Source organism: Pecten maximus, chromosome 3 (assembly GCF_902652985.1).
Source record: "Pecten maximus chromosome 3, xPecMax1.1, whole genome shotgun sequence".
Classification (NCBI taxonomy): Eukaryota; Metazoa; Mollusca; class Bivalvia; order Pectinida; family Pectinidae; genus Pecten; species Pecten maximus.
The window spans coordinates 50042589-50067347 of record NC_047017.1 but is presented as its reverse complement, the minus strand read 5'-3'; the positions used below and the strand labels follow the sequence as shown (position 1 = coordinate 50067347).

The 24759-nt window shown below is 37.0% G+C and overlaps 1 protein-coding gene across 2 annotated transcripts in view; it reads left to right on the top strand.

Annotated features, from left to right (window-relative positions):
* The window catches only part of LOC117324458, a 28706-nt gene extending 6530 nt beyond the window's left edge, over positions 1-22176 (top strand). Inside the window, exons 7-20 of one of the 2 annotated variants that reach the window (XM_033880324.1) lie at positions 258-305; positions 834-908; positions 1160-1255; positions 2064-2152; positions 9394-9541; positions 9864-10043; positions 10890-11084; positions 11351-11470; positions 12713-12867; positions 14589-14674; positions 15635-15827; positions 16138-16206; positions 17320-20818; positions 21714-22176. In XM_033880324.1, the coding sequence (XP_033736215.1) occupies positions 258-305; positions 834-908; positions 1160-1255; positions 2064-2152; positions 9394-9541; positions 9864-10043; positions 10890-11084; positions 11351-11470; positions 12713-12867; positions 14589-14674; positions 15635-15827; positions 16138-16206; positions 17320-20818; positions 21714-21752 (4992 nt within the window). In that variant the 3' untranslated portion in view covers positions 21753-22176. Of the gene's footprint in view, positions 1-257; positions 306-833; positions 909-1159; positions 1256-2063; positions 2153-9393; positions 9542-9863; positions 10044-10889; positions 11085-11350; positions 11471-12712; positions 12868-14588; positions 14675-15634; positions 15828-16137; positions 16207-17319; positions 20819-21697 lie in introns of both variants that reach the window. The other variant, XM_033880325.1, reaches the window with a different exon arrangement.
* Positions 22177-24759: the final 2583 nt, after the last annotated feature.

Genomic DNA, 24759 nt, shown 5'->3' with positions numbered 1-24759 from the left:
TTTGAATATGGAAATTATCGACAGTAAATTACAGAGTTATTTCCCTTTGTAATAATATTATTAAGGGACTTTGTTAACAGGTTAAATGAAGGTTAATATCGACCAAGTATGTACATAGTTTATTATTTAGTCTACATTGTTTATAATTTAGTATGAACATAGTTTATAATTTAGTCTACATTTTAAAATTTAGTATGTACAGAGTTTATAATTTAGTTTTATATATGCTTTTTATCAGTAGTTAATTCACTTTGCAGAAATACAGAAGACCAGAAGACAGTGATTATGAGCTGACAGAAGAGGATGTAAGTTATTAGATACAACAAAATAAAACGTTCCGCTGTAGTCACTGACAACAAAATAAAACGTTCCATTGTAGTCACTGACAACAAAATAAAACGTTCCATTGTAGTCACTGACAACAAAATAAAACGTTCCGCTGTAGTCACTGTCACTTAAGTCACTATCATTGTTACCAAGGAAATAGTGACATTGCATTTTATCAATTGTATACAGTCAGTCTGTTCTGTCACAAAAGCAGGTCAAAGTTATGTCATATAAATTCTGCCATTGCACATGTGATGTTATATATATACAGCTTGTGCTATACCCCATTTTCCTTGTAAATCGGCCAACTTTACCATATGTTGGTAAGTGCTAAATGTTTAGATACAGTTAGGTACAGTTATGTTTAACAGAATGTTTTATCAGTGGAAGACTATGTATGTGTCTTGTAATATTTTGCCTACTGGTAAATTTGTGTCTCTTTTGCTACAGGTAAATGGAAAAATAGAAATACCTGTTACATCTAGATATATAATTCATAATTTCAGCTGAAGAAATTTCACTCCTATGATGAGTGGCTAAAGTCCAGGGATCCAAAGAAAAGACATAATCATCGCATGCGGGTAAATGAGAAGCACTAAACACAAAATGTAGATTTTGCAAAAACGATAAGTGATAAATACAATGTATTTGATGACCGCTAGGTACAGTTAAATGTATAAGACAATAGGTCGGTATACAGTAAAACTTAGATAAATCAAAGTCAACGGGACCATTTCAAAAAGAAAAAATATATATGTTTACTTTATCATGCTTGCTGACTTTGGACTAACTCTTTGACATCTTGTTGTATGTAAGCACATTTAACTTTCAGAAAGCAAAGAAAAAAGCCAACCGTAAGATGCCAGGAGAGAAACCAAAAGCAGTTTCAAAGAAACAGTTGCTAGCTGAACAGCGCCGCAGAGAAAAGGTTAACCCCCTGTAGTTCTAATCTTATTACTAGTGTCAGAAAACATACTTCAATCATTACTGGAACAAAATTGCCTACCTTTTGTCACCACATTCTCTCAATAAGGGCTTTTCCAGTAAAACATCTACCCCACCCCAGGACTCCAGGTGTGGTTAAGGTGTACCACCTTGACCTATAGAATTTATTTAACAAATTGAATAGTACAATGTAGTAATAGGAAGGCGATCCATCCATGTATAGAAGTGATTTATTGTGGAATCCTGGGGTCAGGTAGATATTTTAATGGAATAGCCCTTGTAATGCCAACGCCATCTCACCATTTACTTGTACTTATTTCAGAATGTGAAAAAAAAAATATATATATATATATATAAGATAGCTATGATTATTTAGTGATGACTGGAGATATGTTTGACTAAATTTTATATGCCTCATTCTTGGGCTTTGAATCCTAAATTAAGTGAAGGTACCTCTACCTTGGGGAAGAACAGAAGGGCAATCATGTAAATTGTAAAGATGCAATTAAAATTATTTTTTCAAGTAAGGATTAAGGGATTGTAATCTTCCAAGAGATAGAAAATTTCTGTCGAAGGCCAATACAGGAAATGATATTTTACCCAAAGGCTTAGGGTATGGAACATAATGAAGACAACATGTGTATTATAGCAAAAAGTGTGTTCACACTTTCTAGACAGACAGAAATATTTTAGTTTATCATGGAGCTCAATAAGTGCTAGAGTTATAAGTTAAGCCTACTATAAAACTAAAAACTTCTCAGGGGGTTATGAGACATTTTCATACTTAATAGGAAATGAAAGAAATTGGAGAAAATATACAGTCCAAAATTCAACAAGGAAGCAAAAAGCCAAAGAAGACTCACACTGTAGCTGACCAATGGTAAGTAGTGTTAGTAACAATATTAATATGTAAATAACAAACTTGTTAATCATAGATGTGGAGGAGACTACGACAAGTCTGGGTAGATATATAATAGATGTGGAGGAGACTACGACAAGTCTGGGTAGATATATAATAGATTGTGGAGGAGACTACGACAAGTCTGGGTATAGATAGATAATAGATGTGGAGGAGACTACGACAAGTCTAGGTAGATAGATAATAGATGTGGAGGAGACTACGACAAGTCTGTGTAGATAGATAATAGATGTGGAGGAGACTACGACAAGTCTGAGTAGATATATAATAGATGTGGAGGAGACTACGACAAGTCTGAGTAGATATATAATAGATGTGGAGGAGACTACGACAAGTCTGGGTAGATAGATAATAGATGTGGAGGAGACTACGACAAGTCTGGGTAGATATATAATAGATGTGGAGGAGACTACGACAAGTCTGAGTAGATAGATAATAGATGTGGAGGAGACTACGACAAGTCTGGGTAGATAGATAATAGATGTGGAGGAGACTACGACAAGTCTGTGTAGATAGATAATAGATGTGGAGGAGACTACGACAAGTCTGTGTAGATAGATAATAGATGTGGAGGAGACTACGACAAGTCCTAGTAGATATATAATAGATGTGGAGGAGACTACGACAAGTCTGGGTAGATATATAATAGATGTGGAGGAGACTACGACAAGTCTGGGTAGATGTAAAATAGATGTGGAGGAGACTATGACAAGTCTGAGTAGATAGATAATAGATGTGGAGGAGACTACGACAAGTCTGGGTAGATAGATAATAGATGTGGAGGAGACTACGACAAGTCTGAGTAGATAGATAATAGATGTGGAGGAGACTACGACAAGTCTGGGTAGATATATAATAGATGTGGAGGAGACTACGACAAGTCTGGGTAGATAGTAAATAGATGTGGAGGAGACTATGACAAGTCTGAGTAGATATATAATAGATGTGGAGGAGACTACGACAAGTCTGAGTAGATATATAATAGATGTGGAGGAGACTACGACAAGTCTGAGTAGATAGATAATAGATGTGGAGGAGACTACGACAAGTCTGAGTAGATATATAATAGATGTGGAGGAGACTACGACAAGTCTGGGTAGATAGATAATAGATGTGGATGAGACTACGACAAGTCTGAGTAGATGGATAATAGATGTGGAGGAGACTACGACAAGTCTGGGTAGATAGATAATAGATGTGGAGGAGACTACGACAAGTCTGGGTAGATATATAATAGTTGTGGAGGAGACTACGACAAGTCTGTGTAGATAGATAATAGATGTGGAGGAGACTACAACAAGTCTGGGTAGATAGATAATAGATGTGGAGGAGACTACGACAAGTCTGTGTAGATAGATAATAGATGTGGAGGAGACTACGACAAGTCTGAGTAGATAGATAATAGATTGTGGAGGAGACTACGACAAGTCTGGGTAGATATATAATAGATGTGGAGGAGACTACGACAAGTCTGAGTAGATATATAATAGATGTGGAGGAGACTACGACAAGTCTGAGTAGATAGATAATAGATGTGGAGGAGACTACGACAAGTCTGGGTAGATAGATAATAGATGTGGAGGAGACTACGACAAGTCTGAGTAGATATATAATAGATGTGGAGGAGACTACGACAAGTCTGAGTAGATATATAATAGATGTGGAGGAGACTACGACAAGTCTGGGTAGATAGGTAATAGATGTGGAGGAGACTACGACAAGTCTGGGTAGATATATAATAGATGTGGAGGAGACTACGACAAGTCTGGGTAGATAGATAATAGATGTGGAGGAGACTACGACAAGTCTGGGTAGATATATAATAGATGTGGAGGAGACTACGACAAGTCTGAGTAGATATATAATAGATGTGGAGGAGACTACGACAAGTCTGGGTAGATATATAATAGATGTGGAGGAGACTACGACAAGTCTGGGTAGATAGATAATAGATGTGGAGGAGACTACGACAAGTCTGGGTAGATAGATAATAGATGTGGAGGAGACTACGACAAGTCTGAGTAGATATATAATAGATGTGGAGGAGACTACGACAAGTCTGAGTAGATATATAATAGATGTGGAGGAGACTACGACAAGTCTGGGTAGATATATAATAGATGTGGAGGAGACTACGACAAGTCTGGGTAGATATATAATAGATGTGGAGGAGACTACGACAAGTCTGAGTAGATATATAATAGATGTGGAGGAGACTACGACAAGTCTGGGTAGATATATAATAGATGTGGAGGAGACTACGACAAGTCTGGGTAGATAGATAATAGATGTGGAGGAGACTACGACAAGTCTGGGTAGATATATAATAGATGTGGAGGAGACTACGACAAGTCTGAGTAGATATATAATAGATGTGGAGGAGACTACGACAAGTCTGGGTAGATAGATAATAGATGTGGAGGAGACTACGACAAGTCTGGGTAGATAGATAATAGATGTGGAGGAGACTACGACAAGTCTGAGTAGATAGATAATAGATGTGGAGGAGACTACGACAAGTCTGAGTAGATAGATAATAGATGTGGAGGAGACTACGACAAGTCTGGGTAGATAGATAATAGATGTGGAGGAGACTACGACAAGTCTGGGTAGATATATAATAGATGTGGAGGAGACTACGACAAGTCTGGGTAGATATATAATAGATGTGGAGGAGACTACGACAAGTCTGAGTAGATATATAATAGATGTGGAGGAGACTACGACAAGTCTGAGTAGATAGATAATAGATGTGGAGGAGACTACGACAAGTCTGAGTAGATAGATAATACAGTAAAACTCGGATAAGTCGAAGTCGACGGGACCAAGCAAAATATTCGACTTATCCGATGGTTCGACTTATCCGTGTTTGTATACGGAGACAAAACCCGACTATCATCGGTTGTATGCAGAACAAGTGTTTGCATGATAACATAGTCGAAAATAAGCAATACATAATAACAAAGAAATTAATTAATTGTACATGATAACAATTATTCCTTTATCTAATAAACAATATTGTGCACAGTTACAGATAAAAACAAAGTTCATGCGTAAAATAGTCTTTGACATAGACACACGATTTACACACGGGAGTCGCAAATGACAGCATAATATTCTATGAAAACGTTACATATATTATAAGAATATAAATGTATATATTGTACTCATATTATTTATCTTTAAATCCGTTTATGTTGTTCTCCAATTTAACAATATTAAACAATAAACCGTCCGGGAAAATTGATCGACCGTACGCGTGCTGATTTTGTATCAAAGGTGAAGGCCGCGGTCAGTGTTTTATCGGCTGCATAATCATGCATTGCCACAATCTTTTGAACAGAGTAAAAACATCCCGCATATCATTGTTACTATTGCATCGTCGTATTCAGAATTTAGGCATATATAGATAAATCAATGACAGACAGGTATTTTTCTTTGCATTTTTCGATGGAAGATATGTAATTTATCGTTTACTTTTTCCTTATTTTTTTCGGCGGCCTTGTGCATCAAAACAGTAAACAGAACACATATTGGTTTGTAGACTAAATCGTGCACATTTTATTCTTAGTTATGTATACCTGAACGTTTTACTTCACCTGAGCACCTGTATAAACAATGGGATGATGCGTAACCGACAGCCGGAAACTAATAATAGGCTCTGTTTACACCGTTACGGGTGATCGGTCACACTCGGTCAATCAGACGAGGCCAGCAAATTTTACCTGAGACAGCATGACGCCTCGATGTTCGACACAAAAATGGAAATTTTGGTATAGTTTAGAAGGGAGGGACCACAAAATATATTCGACACAACCGCAGTATTCGATTCAACAGTGTTCGAGTCATCCGTGCTTAATTTACTAAGATAAAGAAGGGAAAAAATCGGGACCGAACGAAACGTTCGACTCATCCGATGTATTCGATTCAACCGTGTTCGACACAAGTGAGTTTTACTGTAGATGTGGAGGAGACTACGACAAGTCTGGTAGATAGATAATAGATGTGGAGGAGACTACGACAAGTCTGGGTAGATAGATAATAGATGTGGAGGAGACTACGACAAGTCTGGGTAGATATATAATAGATGTGGAGGAGACTACGACAAGTCTGAGTAGATAGATAATAGATGTGGAGGAGACTACGACAAGTCTGGGTAGATATATAATAGATGTGGAGGAGACTACGACAAGTCTGAGTAGATATATAATAGATGTGGAGGAGACTACGACAAGTCTGGGTAGATAGATAATAGATGTGGAGGAGACTACGACAAGTCTGGGTAGATATATAATAGATGTGGAGGAGACTACGACAAGTCTGGGTAGATAGATAATAGATGTGGAGGAGACTACGACAAGTCTGGGTAGATATATAATAGATGTGGAGGAGACTACGACAAGTCTGAGTAGATATATAATAGATGTGGAGGAGACTACGACAAGTCTGGGTAGATATATAATAGATGTGGAGGAGACTACGACAAGTCTGGTAGATATATAATAGATGCAGGGCTTTATCAGGGGCTTTTGGGAAATGGACCCTGGGGTCTAATTGGGAAAAATTGATCGACAAAACAGCTGTTTTGGGAAATTTGGACAAATGCCATTGTATCAACTAAACACATCATTTCTTGTCTGCATATATATATAATATGGTAGCTAGGATATAAGTAATGTATATGTATCATAACTCTTTAATATAACATTTTTTAAAGAGAAGATCATTCTGCTCCAACTATTTTCAGGGTAGATATTTGAAGTAGGAGGGTGGTTTACATAATACTTTGAAACTTTAATCAGAAAAAAAAGTTCAACTTTTACATATTGATTATTTTATTTAATATTTTAAACAAAAAATCAACCTAACTTACCAGCATTGTCTATGATTATTAAAATATTATTCTATGAATAGATTGGAAATCAATTATCAAGTGACAACTGGCCACCATTAAGTATATCCTTGGCCAAATGTGGAACAATTACAACATGTATTGTACAAAAAGTTAAAAATTCCTTTAGTTGGTTGTTCTGTTAGATTGATTATTCAGACAGAACACAGGAAGTACAGTCAACCAATTGTGACATTAATCATTAGAGCAGTATTTGTCTGTCTTTCTTATGTTCTTCAGTCGTATTAATTATCGGTTGCTCGTTTTTTTACTGCTGGATCTGCGGTTACCGGTATTTGCTGTGTTTGGTCTTCAGTCGTGTCATCAGTTGCTTGTCTTTCCACTGTTTCGTCCACTGTTTGTTTTTTAAAGAAACAATTTATCTTTTTATTGTCCTTTTCGTCAGATTTTCTTATTTTTTTAGCGTAATGCTTGCTGTTGTGAGACAGGGTGCGATGAAACTCGCGATCCATCAAACGTTTGAAAACACCTGTTGCCGAGATCGCATTACATAAAACGTCAAAATGACTATGAATTTGGAACGAGGGGTTCCGAGTGACACTAGCTTCAGATTAGACTACAGTAGTTCCACTCGTTATATTTATTTTCCCGACACGGTCAACGCCATAATCAGAAGGAATTTTTTGTTTCAACATAATTTATTTGTTCATACATTTGAATTGGGAATTTTCAAGTAGAAAATTAGGAAAATCACACTTTTTTGTCATTGGGAATGGGTCCGTTTAACAGACCCAAATAGATGGGTGATAAAGCCCTGAGATGTGGAGGAGACTACGACAAGTCTGGGTAGATAGATAGATGTGGAGGAGACTACGACAAGTCTGGGTAGATAGATAATAGATGTGGAGGAGACTACGACAAGTCTGGGTAGATAGATAATAGATGTGGACGAGACTACGACAAGTCTGGGTAGATATATAATAGATGTGGAGGAGACTACGACAAGTCAGCTGGGTAGATAAATAATAGATGTGGAGGAGACTACGACAAGTCTGAGTAGAAAGATAATAGTATATAGATAAATAGATGTCAGGGATATTTACTGTCCCGTTCTTTGAGGATGTATACATTTTTAGGTCACCTTAGACAAAGTCTCAGTTGACCTATTGTGATCGCCTTTTGTCCGGTGTCGTGCATCATAAACAATTTACATTTTTGACTTCTTCTCAATTACTTACAGGCCCAGAGACCTGATATTGGGTCTGTAGCATGCTGGAATGAAGGGTTACCAAGTTTGTTCAAATGAATGACCTTGACCTTCATTCGAGGTCACAGGGGTTAAATATGCTAAAGTCTTAAAAAAACTTCTTGATAACAATAAGGCCCAGAGACCCAATATTAGGTATGTAACATGCTGGGATGAAGAGCTACCAAGTTTGTTCAAATGGATGACCTTGACCTTCATTCAAGATCAGAGGGGCCAAATACCGTATTTGACCTAATAAGGGCGCCTACCCTAATAAGGGCGCCCCTACCTTTTTCAAGGAAATAAATCTATGACTGAGTGTCAAAATGGTGTTAAAAAGTAATAATTCATGTGAAATATTTTACTACTTATGTGTTCAATTTTCTTCAGCAAATTAAGTAACTGGAACACATGTTTTCGCCACATTTTGTGTATTCCTACAGGCTACATATGACATGTCAGTGCAAAGTTCTCAGCACCCAAAACTAAACACACATACAAATAATAACTTACCATCTTTATTTGAAGATAAAGTAAAGACTTCATTCTTGTTGATAAATAACTTTTGTTCAGAACAGAAAGCTAGTAAAAGACATTGTAAATCAATTATTAGGTCAAAGAAAACGATGTCTGATATGATCTGGGAAATCACCTGTTTCTATAAATAGAACACAAAAGAGTTCCATTTGAACATAAATGGTGGAACACACGTTCTCTGGTCTAAAGATCAGCTGGCATGGTTTACAAGTTTACAGGAGTATTCAAGTGATGTTTAAGCTTAATATATGATAATGAATAGATATCTTCATCTGGAATATTTTTATGACTGAATATTTTACCGTTTCCACAACCTTGGGTATTCTGCTATAAGGTATAGTCTGTCTCATAAAACTATATCAAAACTCAGGTGACCGTTAAGGCCCATATGAGCCTTTTGTTAGTTGTTACCACTAAATTTAATTTCTAAAATTGGATTGAAAGCAAGGCTGTCATTACTACAGATAATCTCAATTGTAAGTGTATCGTTGTTGTCTGGCATGCCTTGTTTTCTGTTTAAATAATACCAGACAGTGTATAAGTATTATAAATCTGCTGTATTTGTAGGGAAGAAAGTAGGGTTCTAAAGGAGCTAGAGGTGATACGAGATGAAAACAGGAAAAGAGAAATAGAGATTGAAAAGGAACAGAAGAAGTATGAAGCTCAAGAAAGATTGAAAGAGAAAAAGAAAAAGAAAAAAGAAATGAAAGAAATGGTAACAATAATAAAATTGAAGACAATTTAATTTCCTGGCAAATTGATATTAGATAAATATATTACTAACAGGAGTTCATGTATATCTATCACTATATGTCTATCCTGTTACAATTCATCAGTCTAGCATAGCATCTTTTTTCTGGAGAGATTTTTATCAAGCTTTATCCTGACAAGGACCTTGAAAGGTTTATATGTGACACACCCTGCTGTCCTGACACACAGAAATACCTTATTTATAGATTGTAGGTTCTCTCTTTGTTGTCGGGGCTGGGGCTGTTAGTTAGCCTGCAGTGGGTTACAACTTTAGTTTTCTTCTTCAGAAAAAGCAAACTCAGAATGAGGCGAAGAAAAAGTTACAGGATCAAGAGGACCTGAAACCAGTGGTTGAGAATGTAGGAAATACAGACATGGTGCAGCGATACATGGACAAACAAAATCGTCTGTTTGGGAGCAAAGCTGGTGATAACCAGCGAATAAAAAACCAAGAACTCTTCCCAATGGTTTGTACATACACCATCAACCATCACATTAACACAGCAGTGATACTAAGCATGTGATCTTATCTAAGGTCACACTTAACCGCCTTGAGCTAGAATGTTCATGTACAAAGCATCTTATGAAGATCGAGTTTGTTAATTTTTCACACCATGTATCATAACATTAACTTATACACATGATTTGATTTTGATGGTCATTGCTCAAGGTGACAGAAAGAGTTGAATGTAAGTTGACCCTTCTGAAAGAAAAAACCTGCATACAATATATCTCGTCATAGTTTACAGATATAGTTCATTTTCACACCATAGTATCAAACATCAAGATCCACATCTAATTAGATTTGGTTGTCGTCTACCAAAAAGTCAAAGGTCACACTTATATCGGTGTAACACTCAAATGTTGCATGTCGTTGTTACTTATTACCATTGAGCTCAGCTTGAGTGACAGATTGTGGGGCCCTTTCTGATATGTAATTACAGTCTGAAGCACAGTGTCCTTCGTCCATCTGTCCATCTGTCCATCACATATTTGGTTAAGAAGTCTCACAGATGCTCTCATTGATAGTCATAAGAATCCTTATATTTTCAAAGATCTTGTTTTTTTTTGTTTCTTTCTTTTTAAGACATTTGGACTATAGATACAGATTAGCTCTGTTTAAAACATGTTCAGCCAAGTCTTAAAAGCATACATGTTGTACAAGCATATTTTAATTGCAAAATGATAATAAACAATACAATTTTTGATTATTAAGTGTCATACTGTTTGTACAAGAGACTAGAATGCATTATAAAATATATAAAGCCAAAATTTTAAACCACAATTCTTCCATGTAAATTTCTCCTTCACAGGGTAATGTTCGGGCAGATAATGCTTGCAGAGAAAAAGATGTAAAATGTGGACTTCTCCAACAATATCTTTTTAATGAAGACAACAACAATAACACTGCTGTTAATATAACCACTACAACATCGGAGAACACCGGAAGGGGAGATAAATCCAGTCTTCTTGACTATCACCTGAAACAGTACAAGGAACTAATGAAGGTTTGATCATAAGTGGTTAAGTGTATTCAGGCCCATGAACCTGTTCAGGGATAGTTTGAAAAATACTCATTTTGGTTGTCAAGAATGTTTACATGTACATGTACATTTCATAAGCTGATACAACTCAAAGATGGATTGTTAAAATGTAGCATCAGACTATTTTTGATTTGTACTAATTTCTTACAAATTCACATCAAAAAGTTGAGAGATTTTTGTATTAATTTGGATTTTGTACTCTGTCCACTCTGAAGTTTTTCCCTTTATAGGTACAGCCCATGAGGCATACAGTACAACAGCTCAGGGAGGAACGGACACGTCAAAAGGAAGCACAACTTCAACGGAAACACCAGGAACTTGAGAAGCTGCGGGACAAACACAAGGAAAATGTAAGAATATTAAGATTTTATAACAAAATTCTACAAACATAAATCCCGGGCAGTTCATTTGTAAAGGACATCTCTGACATTTGAATGAAGAGCAGGAAAAGTTTATCCCAAATATTGCATGGTAAATGTATTATACAATTAATTAATGTACAAATTATGTTGAGGGTTTTTGATAGTTATTTAAGACAAACGTTTTCTTCAAAAGTTGGTAAATTTAAAAGCATATATCATATTTCTGACTTGATGGGTCATTATATCATGATATCCACCACATCAGTAAGTGCAAGTGTATGAAAATCTCTATACTTCAATACCATAAGTAACTAATATGCTACTTGTTTGTCAACTTGAAAACAAGCTACTGATTGGATAAGTGTTTGTCAACTTGAAAACAAGCCACTGATGGGATTCTTGTTTGTTAACTGGAAAACAAGTCACTGATTGGATACGTGTTTGTTTGTTTGAAAACAAACCACTGATTGGATATTTGTTCGTCAACTTGAAAACAAGCCACTGATTGGATACGTGTTTGTCAACTTGAAAACAAGTCACTGATGGGATTCTTGTTTGTTAACTGGAAAACAAGTCACTGATTGGATACGTGTTTGTTTGTTTGAAAACAAACCACTGATTGGATATTTGTTCGTCAACTTGAAAACAAGCCACTGATTGGATACGTGTTTGTCAACTTGAAAACAAGTCACTGATGGGATTCTTGTTTGTTAACTGGAAAACAAGTCACTGATTGGATACGTGTTTGTCAACTTGAAAACAAGTCACTGATTGGATATTTGTTCGTCAACTTGAAAACAAGTCACTGATTGGATACTTGTTTGTCAACAGGAACTGGATACAACTGTCAACTGATGATGTCTGTATGTGATATTTGGGTGCTGAATTTGATGCGGAAGTATATGAAGATGTATATTTTACAATCATATTCTTTACTGATGATGTCTGTATAGTAAACAGTAATGATTTTTGTTTGTGTCTTACAACAGCTACTGTAATAACTATAAATGGTTTATTTGTTCCTGTACAGTATATATACAAATCCAGTGTCCAGAATTGTTTGTGAGACTAACAGAATACTGGAATTATATATGATGACACCCATAGATATTTTACTGCGTGGACCCATGAAATTAAAATTATTACATATTATTCTGTTACCATCATATGATATAATATATATCATGATGACGACCAGGTAGACAACTGTCTTATCTATTTGTTTTGAAGTATCAGTTAAAAACAGAAAAGAACAACCCTAAAACCAGCTTCACCTCACTGGAAGACGAGGAGTTTGAGAGAATGCGAAAGGAGTACCTCCACAAACAACAGGAGCGGGAACGCATGCGTAATGAGGAGGAAATTATGGAATTAAAAAACAAAAGGTATGTAGACTACCTGGTAATTAAGAAATTTTATACAAAACATGTCAAAACTGTACGAATCAAATAGATTTTTAAAAAAAACAATCATTTGTAACATTGATTAAATTCCATAATATACTAAGAATTTAAAATGATTAAATTCCATAATGCACTTAGTACTAGGGTCTGTTCAAGTCTGATGACCATTAAGTTACATGGGCCTGTTATAATAGTGCTGATAATAATACTTCAGTGAGTATAATTCTCTGGGTCAATAAGGTAGATGTCAAAGGAAGGTTTCTGTCCTTTAAAGGATTAGGGAAATATGGAAAAACATGTCTGTCAATCTGTTTCGGCTGTTTCAGAATTATCTGTATGGGAGGGATGGGAGGCATATGTATTAAAATTTGATGGGAGGCGGGATAAAGCTCCATTTTTTATGGTATTCCTTTTAGTAATACCGTATGTGTTAATATTTTATGGTTGGTGGGATCTCTGAAAAAAGGCCTTCCACCCCTACCACATGTATAATTTTAGAACAAATGTTATAAGATTATTAGTCCCCTACCGGTGAAACCGGGGGGACTATAGGTTTTGCCTGTGTCCGTCTGTCAGTCCGTCCGTCCGGTTAAAGTTTTGGTTAAAGTTTTATAATGGCACACCATTCACTTAATAATGGTATAAGGATGCTGATTCTTTGCATAGAGGTTCTTTGGATGTGTGGCATTACTTTTGTATGGTTAAAAGTGAAAAAATTATTTTCATTTTTTGAAATTTTTGCCATATTACGAATTTAACTTTTTTCTCTGTATTCTTCAGGTTAAAGTTTTGGTTAAAGTTTTATAATGGCACACCATTCACTTAATAATAGTATTAGGATGCTGATTCTTTGCATAGAGGTTCTTTGGGTGTGTGGCATTACTTTTGTACAGTTGAAAATGAAAAATTTATTTTCATTTTTTGAATTTTTTTCCATAATATGGACTTAACTGTTTTCTCTGTATTGAATGCTTCACTGATGTGAGATTCTTTTGGAATAAAATCAGTGTACTACTATGCTGTGCTATGCAGAATTATGTTTAAATATACAAATATGTATTTCAATCCAAGGCTGTTATTACACATTTCAATTTAAATTCACTTTAGATTCTTTTACTCTGTAGAGTAGACATACCAAAAGAATACCTGAATATCTTTTATGGGCAGGAAACATTGTTTATTCACCCCAATAGAGTTAAATTTTACACATTGTTCGGAATGAACTTATTTTCATAAAATGATCATATTTCAGTTGTGGCTAAACTTTTTTACTCAAATTTGGCTAAAGTTTTAACTTGGGGGCACCGGTAGGGGACATGTACATGTATTGGTTTATCAATACTCACAGAATACTTGTTTATACTAACTTTAAGGGAATGATTGCACCTATGTCAGTGGGTTGCCATAAAGAGCCCTCTAGATTTGTATGCATGATTTATCATAGGTCAAGGCTGATGTCACTCAAAGCTTTTCCATTCAGAATCCTATCTTCACAATAAACAATAGGAATAGCCTGAGTCTTGGTGTAACAAAATGCTGATGGTCCTTGTTGGGTCAGAACTATATCCTGGTCTGGATCCTTACTTAAGAATAAATTATCATGCATAAATATATATACAGGTGTCACGTATGTGAATTGCCTTTATGGAGTAAAGAAAGAATCCTATTTAGGTTGTAAAATACCATGTTATGACTCTATTTAGAGCCCAGACTCAGAAATGGGTACAGAAAGTGGAACCTGCCAAATGGTATGAAAAAGCTGATCCATTGCCTGTTAGAACAGTCCCAGGTAAGTCGTATGTTCTAGCTCTGATTCAGGTAAATTACACGCTTTAGTGTGGGTTTAGGTAAGTCGTATAGGTAATATCCAAGTAATGTCACTTAGGGGTTTAGGTAAGTCGTATAGGTATTATCCAAGTAATGTCACTTAGGGGTTTAGGTAAGTCGTATAGGTATTATCCAAGTAATGTCACTTAGGGGTTTATCATATGTTGACCATTTCAGATATTAAAAAAAATGTTAAAACTTGTAATTTTTTGTGAAAAAAATGTTTAAAAACAAGATATCTTTATGAACTGATATAAGTTATATTGTCCTCATTGAAATCAGATTAACTATAAAAGGCAACTAAGGGTGTTTTAGCATTTTGATCAAGTTTTGTCAGTTATTAATAGGCATTATAGTGAGATCAAATTAATTTAATGTTTTAGGATCTTATTAATGGTAGCTTCTATTATCTCTGATAAATGGAACTATAAATGGTTGTATCTCAATTCTACTTCAACATTCCATTTCTTGTGAAGTTGTGTGAAGGATATATACGAGGATATACGATGTACACTTCACATCAACCAATTGTACAGCTTCAAACATGATTGTCGTGGTGTCTGTGATTAGCTGCAGAAACATTGAGTTCTTCAATGTGAGCTATATATTGTGATGATCTGTCTGTTTTTACCAACATCATGCTTGTTAACGGAATGATTCAGTGGACAATTTCAATTTAATACATTAACCACTTGTCACTGAAAAATATTGACAATATGCTCTTATTATCAACTTTCTGTAGATCCTCCAGCTCCGAAGACCTTCTTCAATGTGAGATATATATTGTGATGACCTGTCTGTTGTTACCAACCTGCATCATACTTGTTAAAGGAATGATTCAGTGGACAATTTTAATTTAATACAATAACCACTTGTCACTGAAAAATATTGACAATAAGCTCTTATTATCAACTTTCTGTAGATCCTCCAGCTCCGAAGTCCAATGTCTGGTCTACTCGACAGAAGCGCCTACAGAACATGGAAATGATGCGGCCCCGCAATGAAATGGACGAGGAAGCCATCTTGAGGAAGGTCATAGAGGAAAGTCAGAAAACAGCTGAGCTGGAAGAGCAGAGGAGAAAACAGATAGCCAACATGAACAGAGAGAGGAGAGAGTAAGTACAATTCACAGGCTTCCCTCAACTAGATTTTACTTACATTCTGATTTAGGTATTGGAGAGAGAAAAAAACAAACAAAAAAACACTTGTGTAGCCACTGACATCACGGAAGTAAACACCCGGCTTTGTTTCTGTACCATGTCATACACTTAACATCCTTACATGTGATAAAAAATAAACCAGTGTATTTAAATCTTGTGTGAATATAATTAATATAATGTTCTCATCAAATGAAAATTTACTTAATACCCTTAATCATTTGATAACTACTTTATTTGGCTGTATAATACAGATATATCTTTTCAGAAAAGAAAAGGAACTTGCAGCCAAAACTATTTCAGCACAGCCCATTGAGAAGCCCTTCGTAAAACCAAAGTAAGGTCACATTGTTGAAGCCACATATTTGGTTGAGTTGACTATCTTGAAGTTAACCAGTGTTGTCCTTGAAAATTAAGGATTGATTTAATTGAGAAAAGGATCAGATCGGTGTGAAAATATAACGGCCACAATATTGGAATAAAATAAGATGACAAAACGGAATGTATTTATAGATTAGAGAAAGGATGATGGTGCTGCCTGTATCACTCATCAACTTTTTCAAATTTATTCCAATTAGGGAAATAGAAGTAGACTTTATAATCCATTATTTTTGGTTGGATATGAGTGGCTTTGGTCCGATTCGGTCTGCAGCATTCATGCTTGAAGGGGACCTGATTTTGTCTAAATGAAGGGTCTGACCACTATCGTGGCAGGTGGACCGACACAATTACAGTAGGTGGAATTGAGATAACTTAAGTTTAAAATCTCTCTTTAAGGGGAATTTTGATCATCTATGTTCAACTGTATAAACAAGGGCTCTAGTCGCCTTGGGCTGAAATCCACTTTAATCGTTTTCAATGAAGATATCCAATCAAATTAGGACTGAGGCTTCCTAAAGTGAAGTGAGCTAAAGTTTGTATAAACCTAAGGGTCTACCCCACCCCATGGAGGAGTAGGGGCCAGACCCTTCAAAGGGGTAGAGAAAAACCTTTTAATCAGTTTTGTTCTGATATAGGATAATGATAATCAAATGAACCTTGGTGGTGAATGGGAATGAATATTGTATAAGTTGATAGTCCACACCCCACGAAGGGTTGACCCTATAGACTACACCGATTAATTCAGATGTTGATGATAGTCCACACCCCACGAAGGGGTTGACCCTATAGACTACACCGATTAAAATTCAGATGTTGATGATAAGGTTGTTGTTTTTTAACTTAATTTGTTTTAATCTTAGGAATCGGGAAGGAAACTAAATGTTAGATAAAGTAAAATGGCAACTTAATATTACATGGTTCAAATGTTGGATCCCAAAATATGAGAAATATTTAAAACTTATAAGTGGGAACGTTTTGCCATGATCCATGTGAGTGATACAGGCCATCAAGGCCTTTTGTCCTTTTGATATTTTCTTGACTTTATGTTCATCATACTGTGTAATTTCAGACCCATTGAAAGTATCTGGGATGTTAATGAGGATCCTCCGTTGCCAGTGAAGTCCGCCCCAGTCAACCCCGTTAGTGTGTGGGTCAATAATCCACTCGTCAACACAAAGCCTGCTACGTCTGAAAACTCATCCCAGTTACAGAAGTCCTCCACATCCAATGTTACCGAGGAATCACCAAAGTATCCAACATTAAAACCAAGTTTCAGTAATATACGGCCAAATGTTCAATTGCACATTCCAGAGAAGATGGCAGCCCATGATGATTGGGATAATGATCTGAAGGATCAGTTTCTTCCTCAGCGTTCACCAAGCTCATTTCACCAATACATGAAATGGCAGCCTGTAGCCAAGGCAATGCTTGAGCAGCAGCAGGAAGAAAAACAAGCAAAGTTTGGTAACTCTGTCGATCAGCTGGACAACTTTAACCTAAAGGAGGATCATCAAGTACATCAGGTAGACATGACTCAGGTGAGACACAAATCTGGAAATGAATCAGTAGCTGGACAGACTCAAGCCAGAAAGTCTCCCTGGGGGATGGATGTTACCAAAGAACATGTAGACTCTTTTACAGGGGAACCAAGAAAGCAATCGGACCAGGGACAAAATATGGTTCCCACAGGATTCAATAAGCAATCAGACCAACAACAAGGAAACATTTCATTTGGGGAGGACTGGGAGGATGATATAGATGATGTTGTGTCAGTGTGGCCTTCTACAACACGATTCCATGACTTAGAAAATAATCCAGTCAGTAAGTGTGAGGACCATGCACAGCACATACACCAGCAGGTGTTGACCAGGGTTGGGAGTGTACAAAAGGTACCTAATAGTTCAGATAAGGATACCAGACTTCCAGAAAGATCCCAAAATCTCCAAAATTGGCCAAGTGATCACAAATCATTTCAAAAAGAGAAGGACCAACATCAAATCGAGAATCAAAGTGAATGGGCAAACTCTGGAACAGTTATTACTTCTACACAGTCAGAAGTTCCTTTACACAGTGAATATCCAACCCCTGAGTCACCAGCGACACAAAGACAGGGCTTCAGGACCAGTGAGGCCAGCACTACAGAGGAAATACTAAAGGACAGGCCAAACAGGGCAGAAAGATCTGAGAGAGTAGAGCAGGAAACCATGATAGAGTCTCCACAAGAGAGAGGATCGGAACAACCAAGGCTTCATGGACATACCCTGCCAAGGATGCCAAAAAATCCACAGGCATCTTCTGAGCATAGTGACTGTAGTACACAAGTAAGTGGTATGTCCAGATCTTTGTGGAAACACCATGTGAAGCCTCAGGTGAAACAAGACACAGATATGATGCCTGATTCACATGTGTCACCAGCTTTGGATGAAGAACAGAAAGATGAAAATCTTGAGAAGAAAAAAGAACCGGCCAGGAGCCGTCCACTTCGTCTACCTCGTCTTCCAAAAGCACTACATGCACTGAAGAGATATCAACGTTCTGACAATGTGTCTAGTCTGGACTCTTCTGTAGCAAGTAAACAGCCCTCTGTAGAGTCACAGAAAATTTCCGGTCATAAACTAGTACGAGATCTCCTTAGTCAGCAAGCTGACCCAGAGTTCTTGAAAAGTCTGTCGGAAATTGAACAAGATGAACCATCATCTCTAAGTCCAAAATCCTCGACAGGGGAGCCTCACTCTCATGTTAAAGGAAACACAGACATTGCCACAAGTGAGAGTATTCATCTGGTCACTGATAGAAAATCACCTGCTGTTGACTTTGGTAGTGAAACAAGGCACCATGGCCTTCTGCAGGCTAGGTCCGATGACGAGAGTAATGGAGAGCCAACTATACATGGTAAAGAACCTGGTAACACTCTGTTGGGTCAGAGTGTAATTCCAGACAATACACCTGCTTCAGCTGCCCAAATTGTCATGCCCCAAGGTTTGCCTGGTCAAGGTGTTCTCCAGTCATCCCTACCAAGTTGCCTGCCTGAAGGTTTACCTCCATACTTGGTACAAGCCTACCTCCAGTACCTCAACCAGTCATCTAAGGGAGACAACTTGGATCCCATCAATAAGGTCCAGACACCAACCCCACAGAACCAAACAGAAGCTCCACTGGCTGGTTTTCCCTTAACTGCTGGTTTAGGATTAGGTGGTATCCTCCCTGTACCTGCCATGATGCCTTTTGTTGGATTGCCAAATCCAATGATGCCAACAGAATATATGTTACAACAAAAACAGTTACTTCAGCAGCAGGAGGAGCGACTCCGACAGAACCAGCAGCTTCTGCTGCTGCAGCAACAACAGCAATATCTTCTCACTCAGAACCTGCAGCAGGGCAGCAGGCTGTCTCCTGTGGAGGGGGAGCTTGGAGGTGGACCTGTATTACAGACAACCCATCAAGGTCTGCCTCCGTCACACCACATACAGACAGCCCATCCAGGTCTGCTTCAGTCACATCACGTACAGACAGGAACTTCTCCATTGCCTACAGAGGCACAGAACTTCTGTACTAATCCAGTGGCACAGAATCTTACACAGCAACAGAGCATATTTCAAACTGAAAGCAAGAAAACACCCATGGGAGCAAGTGACAGTATCCTGCAGGGACAAGACATGCACAACTCACATTCCCGAAATCCAGGAGTTGAGGCTGAAGACAACCAGGACCATTTAAGACAAGTTCATCAGCACCAACAGGATGGTTTACAGCACTACAACATCTCATCAGTTTCTGAGAGTTCTGTGACAGAACAACAGTACAACCCACTCCGATTCCCTCGAAATGTCACATCTGTGCAAGAGTACAACCCACCGCCAGTTCCTGGAAACTTAACAACACAACAGTACAACCCACCACCAGTTCCTGGAAATTTAACAACACAACAGTACAACCCACCCCAAGTACCAGGAAACTTAACAACACAACAGTACAACCCACCCCAAGTACCAGGAAACTTAACAACACAACAGTACAACCCACCCCAAGTACCAGGAAACATAACAACACAACAGTACAACCCACCCCAAGTACCAGGAAACTTATCAACACAACAGTACAACCCACTGCCAGTTCCTGGAAATAGTGCATCAGGACGGCAGTATAGCCCACCATCTATTGCAGAGAAAACGCTGTCAGCACAACAGTACAACCCACCATCTATTGCAGAGAAAACGCTGTCAGCACAACAGTACAACCCACCCCCAGTCCCTGGAAATATTACCATGACACAACAGAACAATCCTCCATCGATCTCAACAACAAAAAGGGAATCGGTACAAAAGGTGTATGATACACATTCTGGAAACTTTCACGCAGTAGAACAATCAATCCCAAGACCAAGGACATCAGTGTCACCATTGGAGAACCAGGGACCCTCCACAGGAGAGGGAGATTTAATGAAGGATCCATCAGTTGGGAAGAAGTTTCTCCAACTGCCTCCAAAACTACAGCGCCGACAGGAGCAGACTCGAGCTGTCCAGCAGATGATCAACCAGATACACATGGAGACTCTGGAAATGGAACAGGTAGGTATGCGCTGACAACTATACTATTTGTACATGTTCATAAGCGTTAACAAAAAGATAGCATACGTTTTTTATCTCCAGAAGATACTGACCAAAGTCAATAACTGCCTTCTCGTCTTCCCAATCATCTATTAACAATGTATAAGCATTTCGACCATATCCATCAGAAACACCTTAGAATCAGTGTAATTGATCATTGAATACAATGGACATAGTGATTGTTGGGATGGAGCCTACGACTAGCATAGTTGAAGTTAGATAAATATCTTGATCTTGAGTTAAGGTCACAGGGGATTTTCAAATAATTTATCCTAGACCCTAGGTCATTGTACTGAACCAAATGAAGTTTACCTCAAGCATGTCTTAGTCATAGCCAACATCTGACCACATTCAAAATAAAAAGTTTATGTACAAGATATGTCGTGAGCTCCTGGACAGATTTTTCTCTGTCATCAGTTATAAATTGTACATCTGGTTAGATTTTTGCCATCATTGGTCAAAGTTAAACGCCATTAGTAGCACTCGACCACTTGGAGGGAAAGTGAGAGGTCGTGTATCTGTATGCTTTACTTTGATATGCGAGTCCTTCAAATAAATGGAAAGTATGGATATCATCAAAAGGTTTAACATGATTGTATATCTACTCAGATCAAATGTCCTGTTGTGTTGAATAGTCACCTTTTATATTTGTGATGGTGTAATTAAAATATACATTTTAATATCAAATTCAAAAGTACACCAGCATGTTTCTTTACCTATGTTTTAAATTGAATTTAAAGTATCAATTCTTTTATCATTAATATGATGATTAGAGGTTGATGTGACAGGTCATTCTATTAAGTTTTGTTCATTAATAACAAAATCAATGTTTAGTTTTAGGTTTTTCATATTCCAGGATGATACTGATGCAGAAAAACCACAAAGATGTTTCTGATGGCAAACCAAATCCAAAAACCACAAAGATGTTTCGGAAGGCAAACCCAAACCACTGTGATTCTTCTGAATGATTTGAGGAAGAGTATGTTCATTGTGCAATAATTACCAAGGGTTTGTATGCTGTCTCATAATTAAAGGTTTGAGTGATTTGTTGAACTAGTAATACTGCATATAATCAGCCTGATAAGTGCAGTAGGCTTACAAAAGCATGAAAGGAGTCCACTTAATAAAACCATATACATTATACAGGGGAAAGTTTTTATGTTGGTGGAGGTGTGCTTATTAGGTTGAATATGGTAATATTAAGATGTACAAAAACAGTCCCTTAGGTTTGGTTCATCCATAACAATGCCTTGTTTAATTGACAATGCAACTACTGTATCAATACCGCTAATTAAACCCAAAAAAAACTTTATTTCATTAGATTTCCATGTTCAGGATTTTTTGTGGTGTGTATATTTTCTCACACAGTTGTTAACACTGTTTCATGAACCGGTGCTTTGTACATTTGTGAATATTGTTTTTTATTACCTGATTATACAAGATTATGTAGGCCAGTATGGTGTTTTATTATAGATGTTTTTTGTGTAAAATCGCCTGAAGGAAAACAATCAAGATATATGCTGACCTAGCTTCTTTTTATTATTATTTTCTTTTTTTTTCTTTTTTTTGAAGATATCAATAATCATGTTTAATTTTTGTGCCCTGTATGACTGCTGATATACTCAACATTATTATATGTTATCACACTGCCAGTCTGTGATTCTGTCTGGCAATTACTGCTGTTGAGCCCTATCTGTGACGACCAAAGTACTTCACTACCTTGACGAGGGTTGATTGTATTGATATATTGACACAAACAGTAAATTCTGCATGTTTTTGTATTCGCCTTAGAGCCCCACCTACTTTAAGTTGACTGTCCATTGAGGAAACATTTTACCCCCTGAAGCCACGGTTTATTTGTTTTGGATAATGTACTATTGAATATACTGTTTATAATAGCTATACTTCCATCGTCCACAGATAGAGTTCAGTGGTAGAAACATTGCCTTGTAACTATTACTAGACTGTAAGTCCAACAATTTTAACACTTCACCAGAATCATAATGACAAACATACTATGTTTTTGAATTTTGACACACCAGTATGACAAAAGTTGCCCTTTCTTGATTTTTATCCTAAGATGCAATTATTAGAATATCATTGTTCAGTATAAGAATAATTTACAATTCATTAATGTATGTCAGTTAATGCACAACTCTGACATTATAAGTGCCAGTAGCATGCATATCTACTCCAAATTTCCATTAATATCATCAATATAAATTATATAATTCTGTGATCATGTAAAACATAACATGCCCTATCTGGAGTTTTCACTACACATTTTCTTTTCTATTGCTTTCCTTTCTAAAGAAAAAAAATAGTTTTTCTAATGTATGATATTGAAAAACTTATTTCCTTTGAATTGAAATTTGAACCTGTTTGAAAAGTTGCATTTACAGTATGATTTTAGACACTAACTTCTTATCACTTCTTCATTTTGTTTATGTTTAGCACAAAAGCATGATACAGCTGGTCATTTATATAAGGACTTGAAGTTTATTTGATGCTGCAGCTTTTGCTAGATAGGTAACAATCACTCACAGTCACACATCACATGTCTTGTACTCGTGAGAGTCATGAGTCATACTGTAATTATACTCGTGAGAGTCGCGAGTCATACTGTAATTATACTCGTGAGAGTCGCGAGTCATACTGTAATTATACTCGTGAGAGTCGCGAGTCATACTGTAATTATACTCGTGAGAGTCGCGAGTCATACTGTAATTATACTCGTGAGAGTCGCGAGTCATACTGTAATTATACTCGTGAGAGTCGCGAGTCATACTGTAATTATACTCGTGAGAGTCGCGCGACATACTGTAATTATACTCGTGAGAGTCGGGAGTCATACTGTAATTATACTCGTGAGAGTCGGGAGTCATACTGTAATTATACTCGTGAGAGTCGCGAGTCATACTGTAATTATACTCGTGAGAGTCGCGAGTCATACTGTAATTATACTCGTGAGAGTCGCGAGTCATACTGTAATGATACTCGTGAGAGTCGCGAGTCATACTGTAATTATACTCGTGAGTCGAGAGTCATGCTGTAATTATACTCGTGCGAGTCGCGAGTCATGCTGTAATTATACTCTTGAGAGTCGCGAGTCATACTGTAATTATACTCGTGAGAGTCGCGAGTCATACTGTAATTATACTCGTGAGAGTCGCGCGACATACTGTAATTATACTCGTGAGAGTCGCGAGACATACTGTAATTATACTCGTGAGAGTCGGGAGTCATACTGTAATTATATTCGTGAGAGTCGGGAGTCATACTGTAATTATACTCGTGAGAGTCGTGAGTCATACTGTAATTATACTCGTGAGAGTCGCGAGTCATACTGTAATTATACTCGTGAGAGTCGCGAGTCATACTGTAATTATACTCGTGAGAGTCGCGAGTCATACTGTAATTATACTCGTGAGAGTCGCGAGTCATACTGTAATTAGAGTCGGGAGAAAATTCATTTTACACCCATTTCATAAATTAACAGCTACAATAAGGCCCAACATTAGTTCTAAGTGTGTGAGTTGATCGGTGCAGACATGTTTGTTGAGTAGGAATGCTATCGGGCAATAAAATAAAGAGGCAAAACTTGTTAATGAAAAAAAAAAAAAAAAAACTTTGTTTCATACATTGTTGTCAACACAGGCTTAATAATGCTTAGCTGTGCTGTGATTGGTTACTATTGTTTCAGTAATTAGGGTATGAAATCGTCATGACATCACTCACTTTTAAATTTACAGTATACTTACAAAGGAAAGCACTCAAATATTTAGATTTCAAGACAGGGTAAGAAAATGATAAACTCATCTTAGTTTTGTGATAAACAGAATGTAACATTTGTATCTGCACTTACCACACCTAAATAATAGCACATCATTACTGTGTCTGGA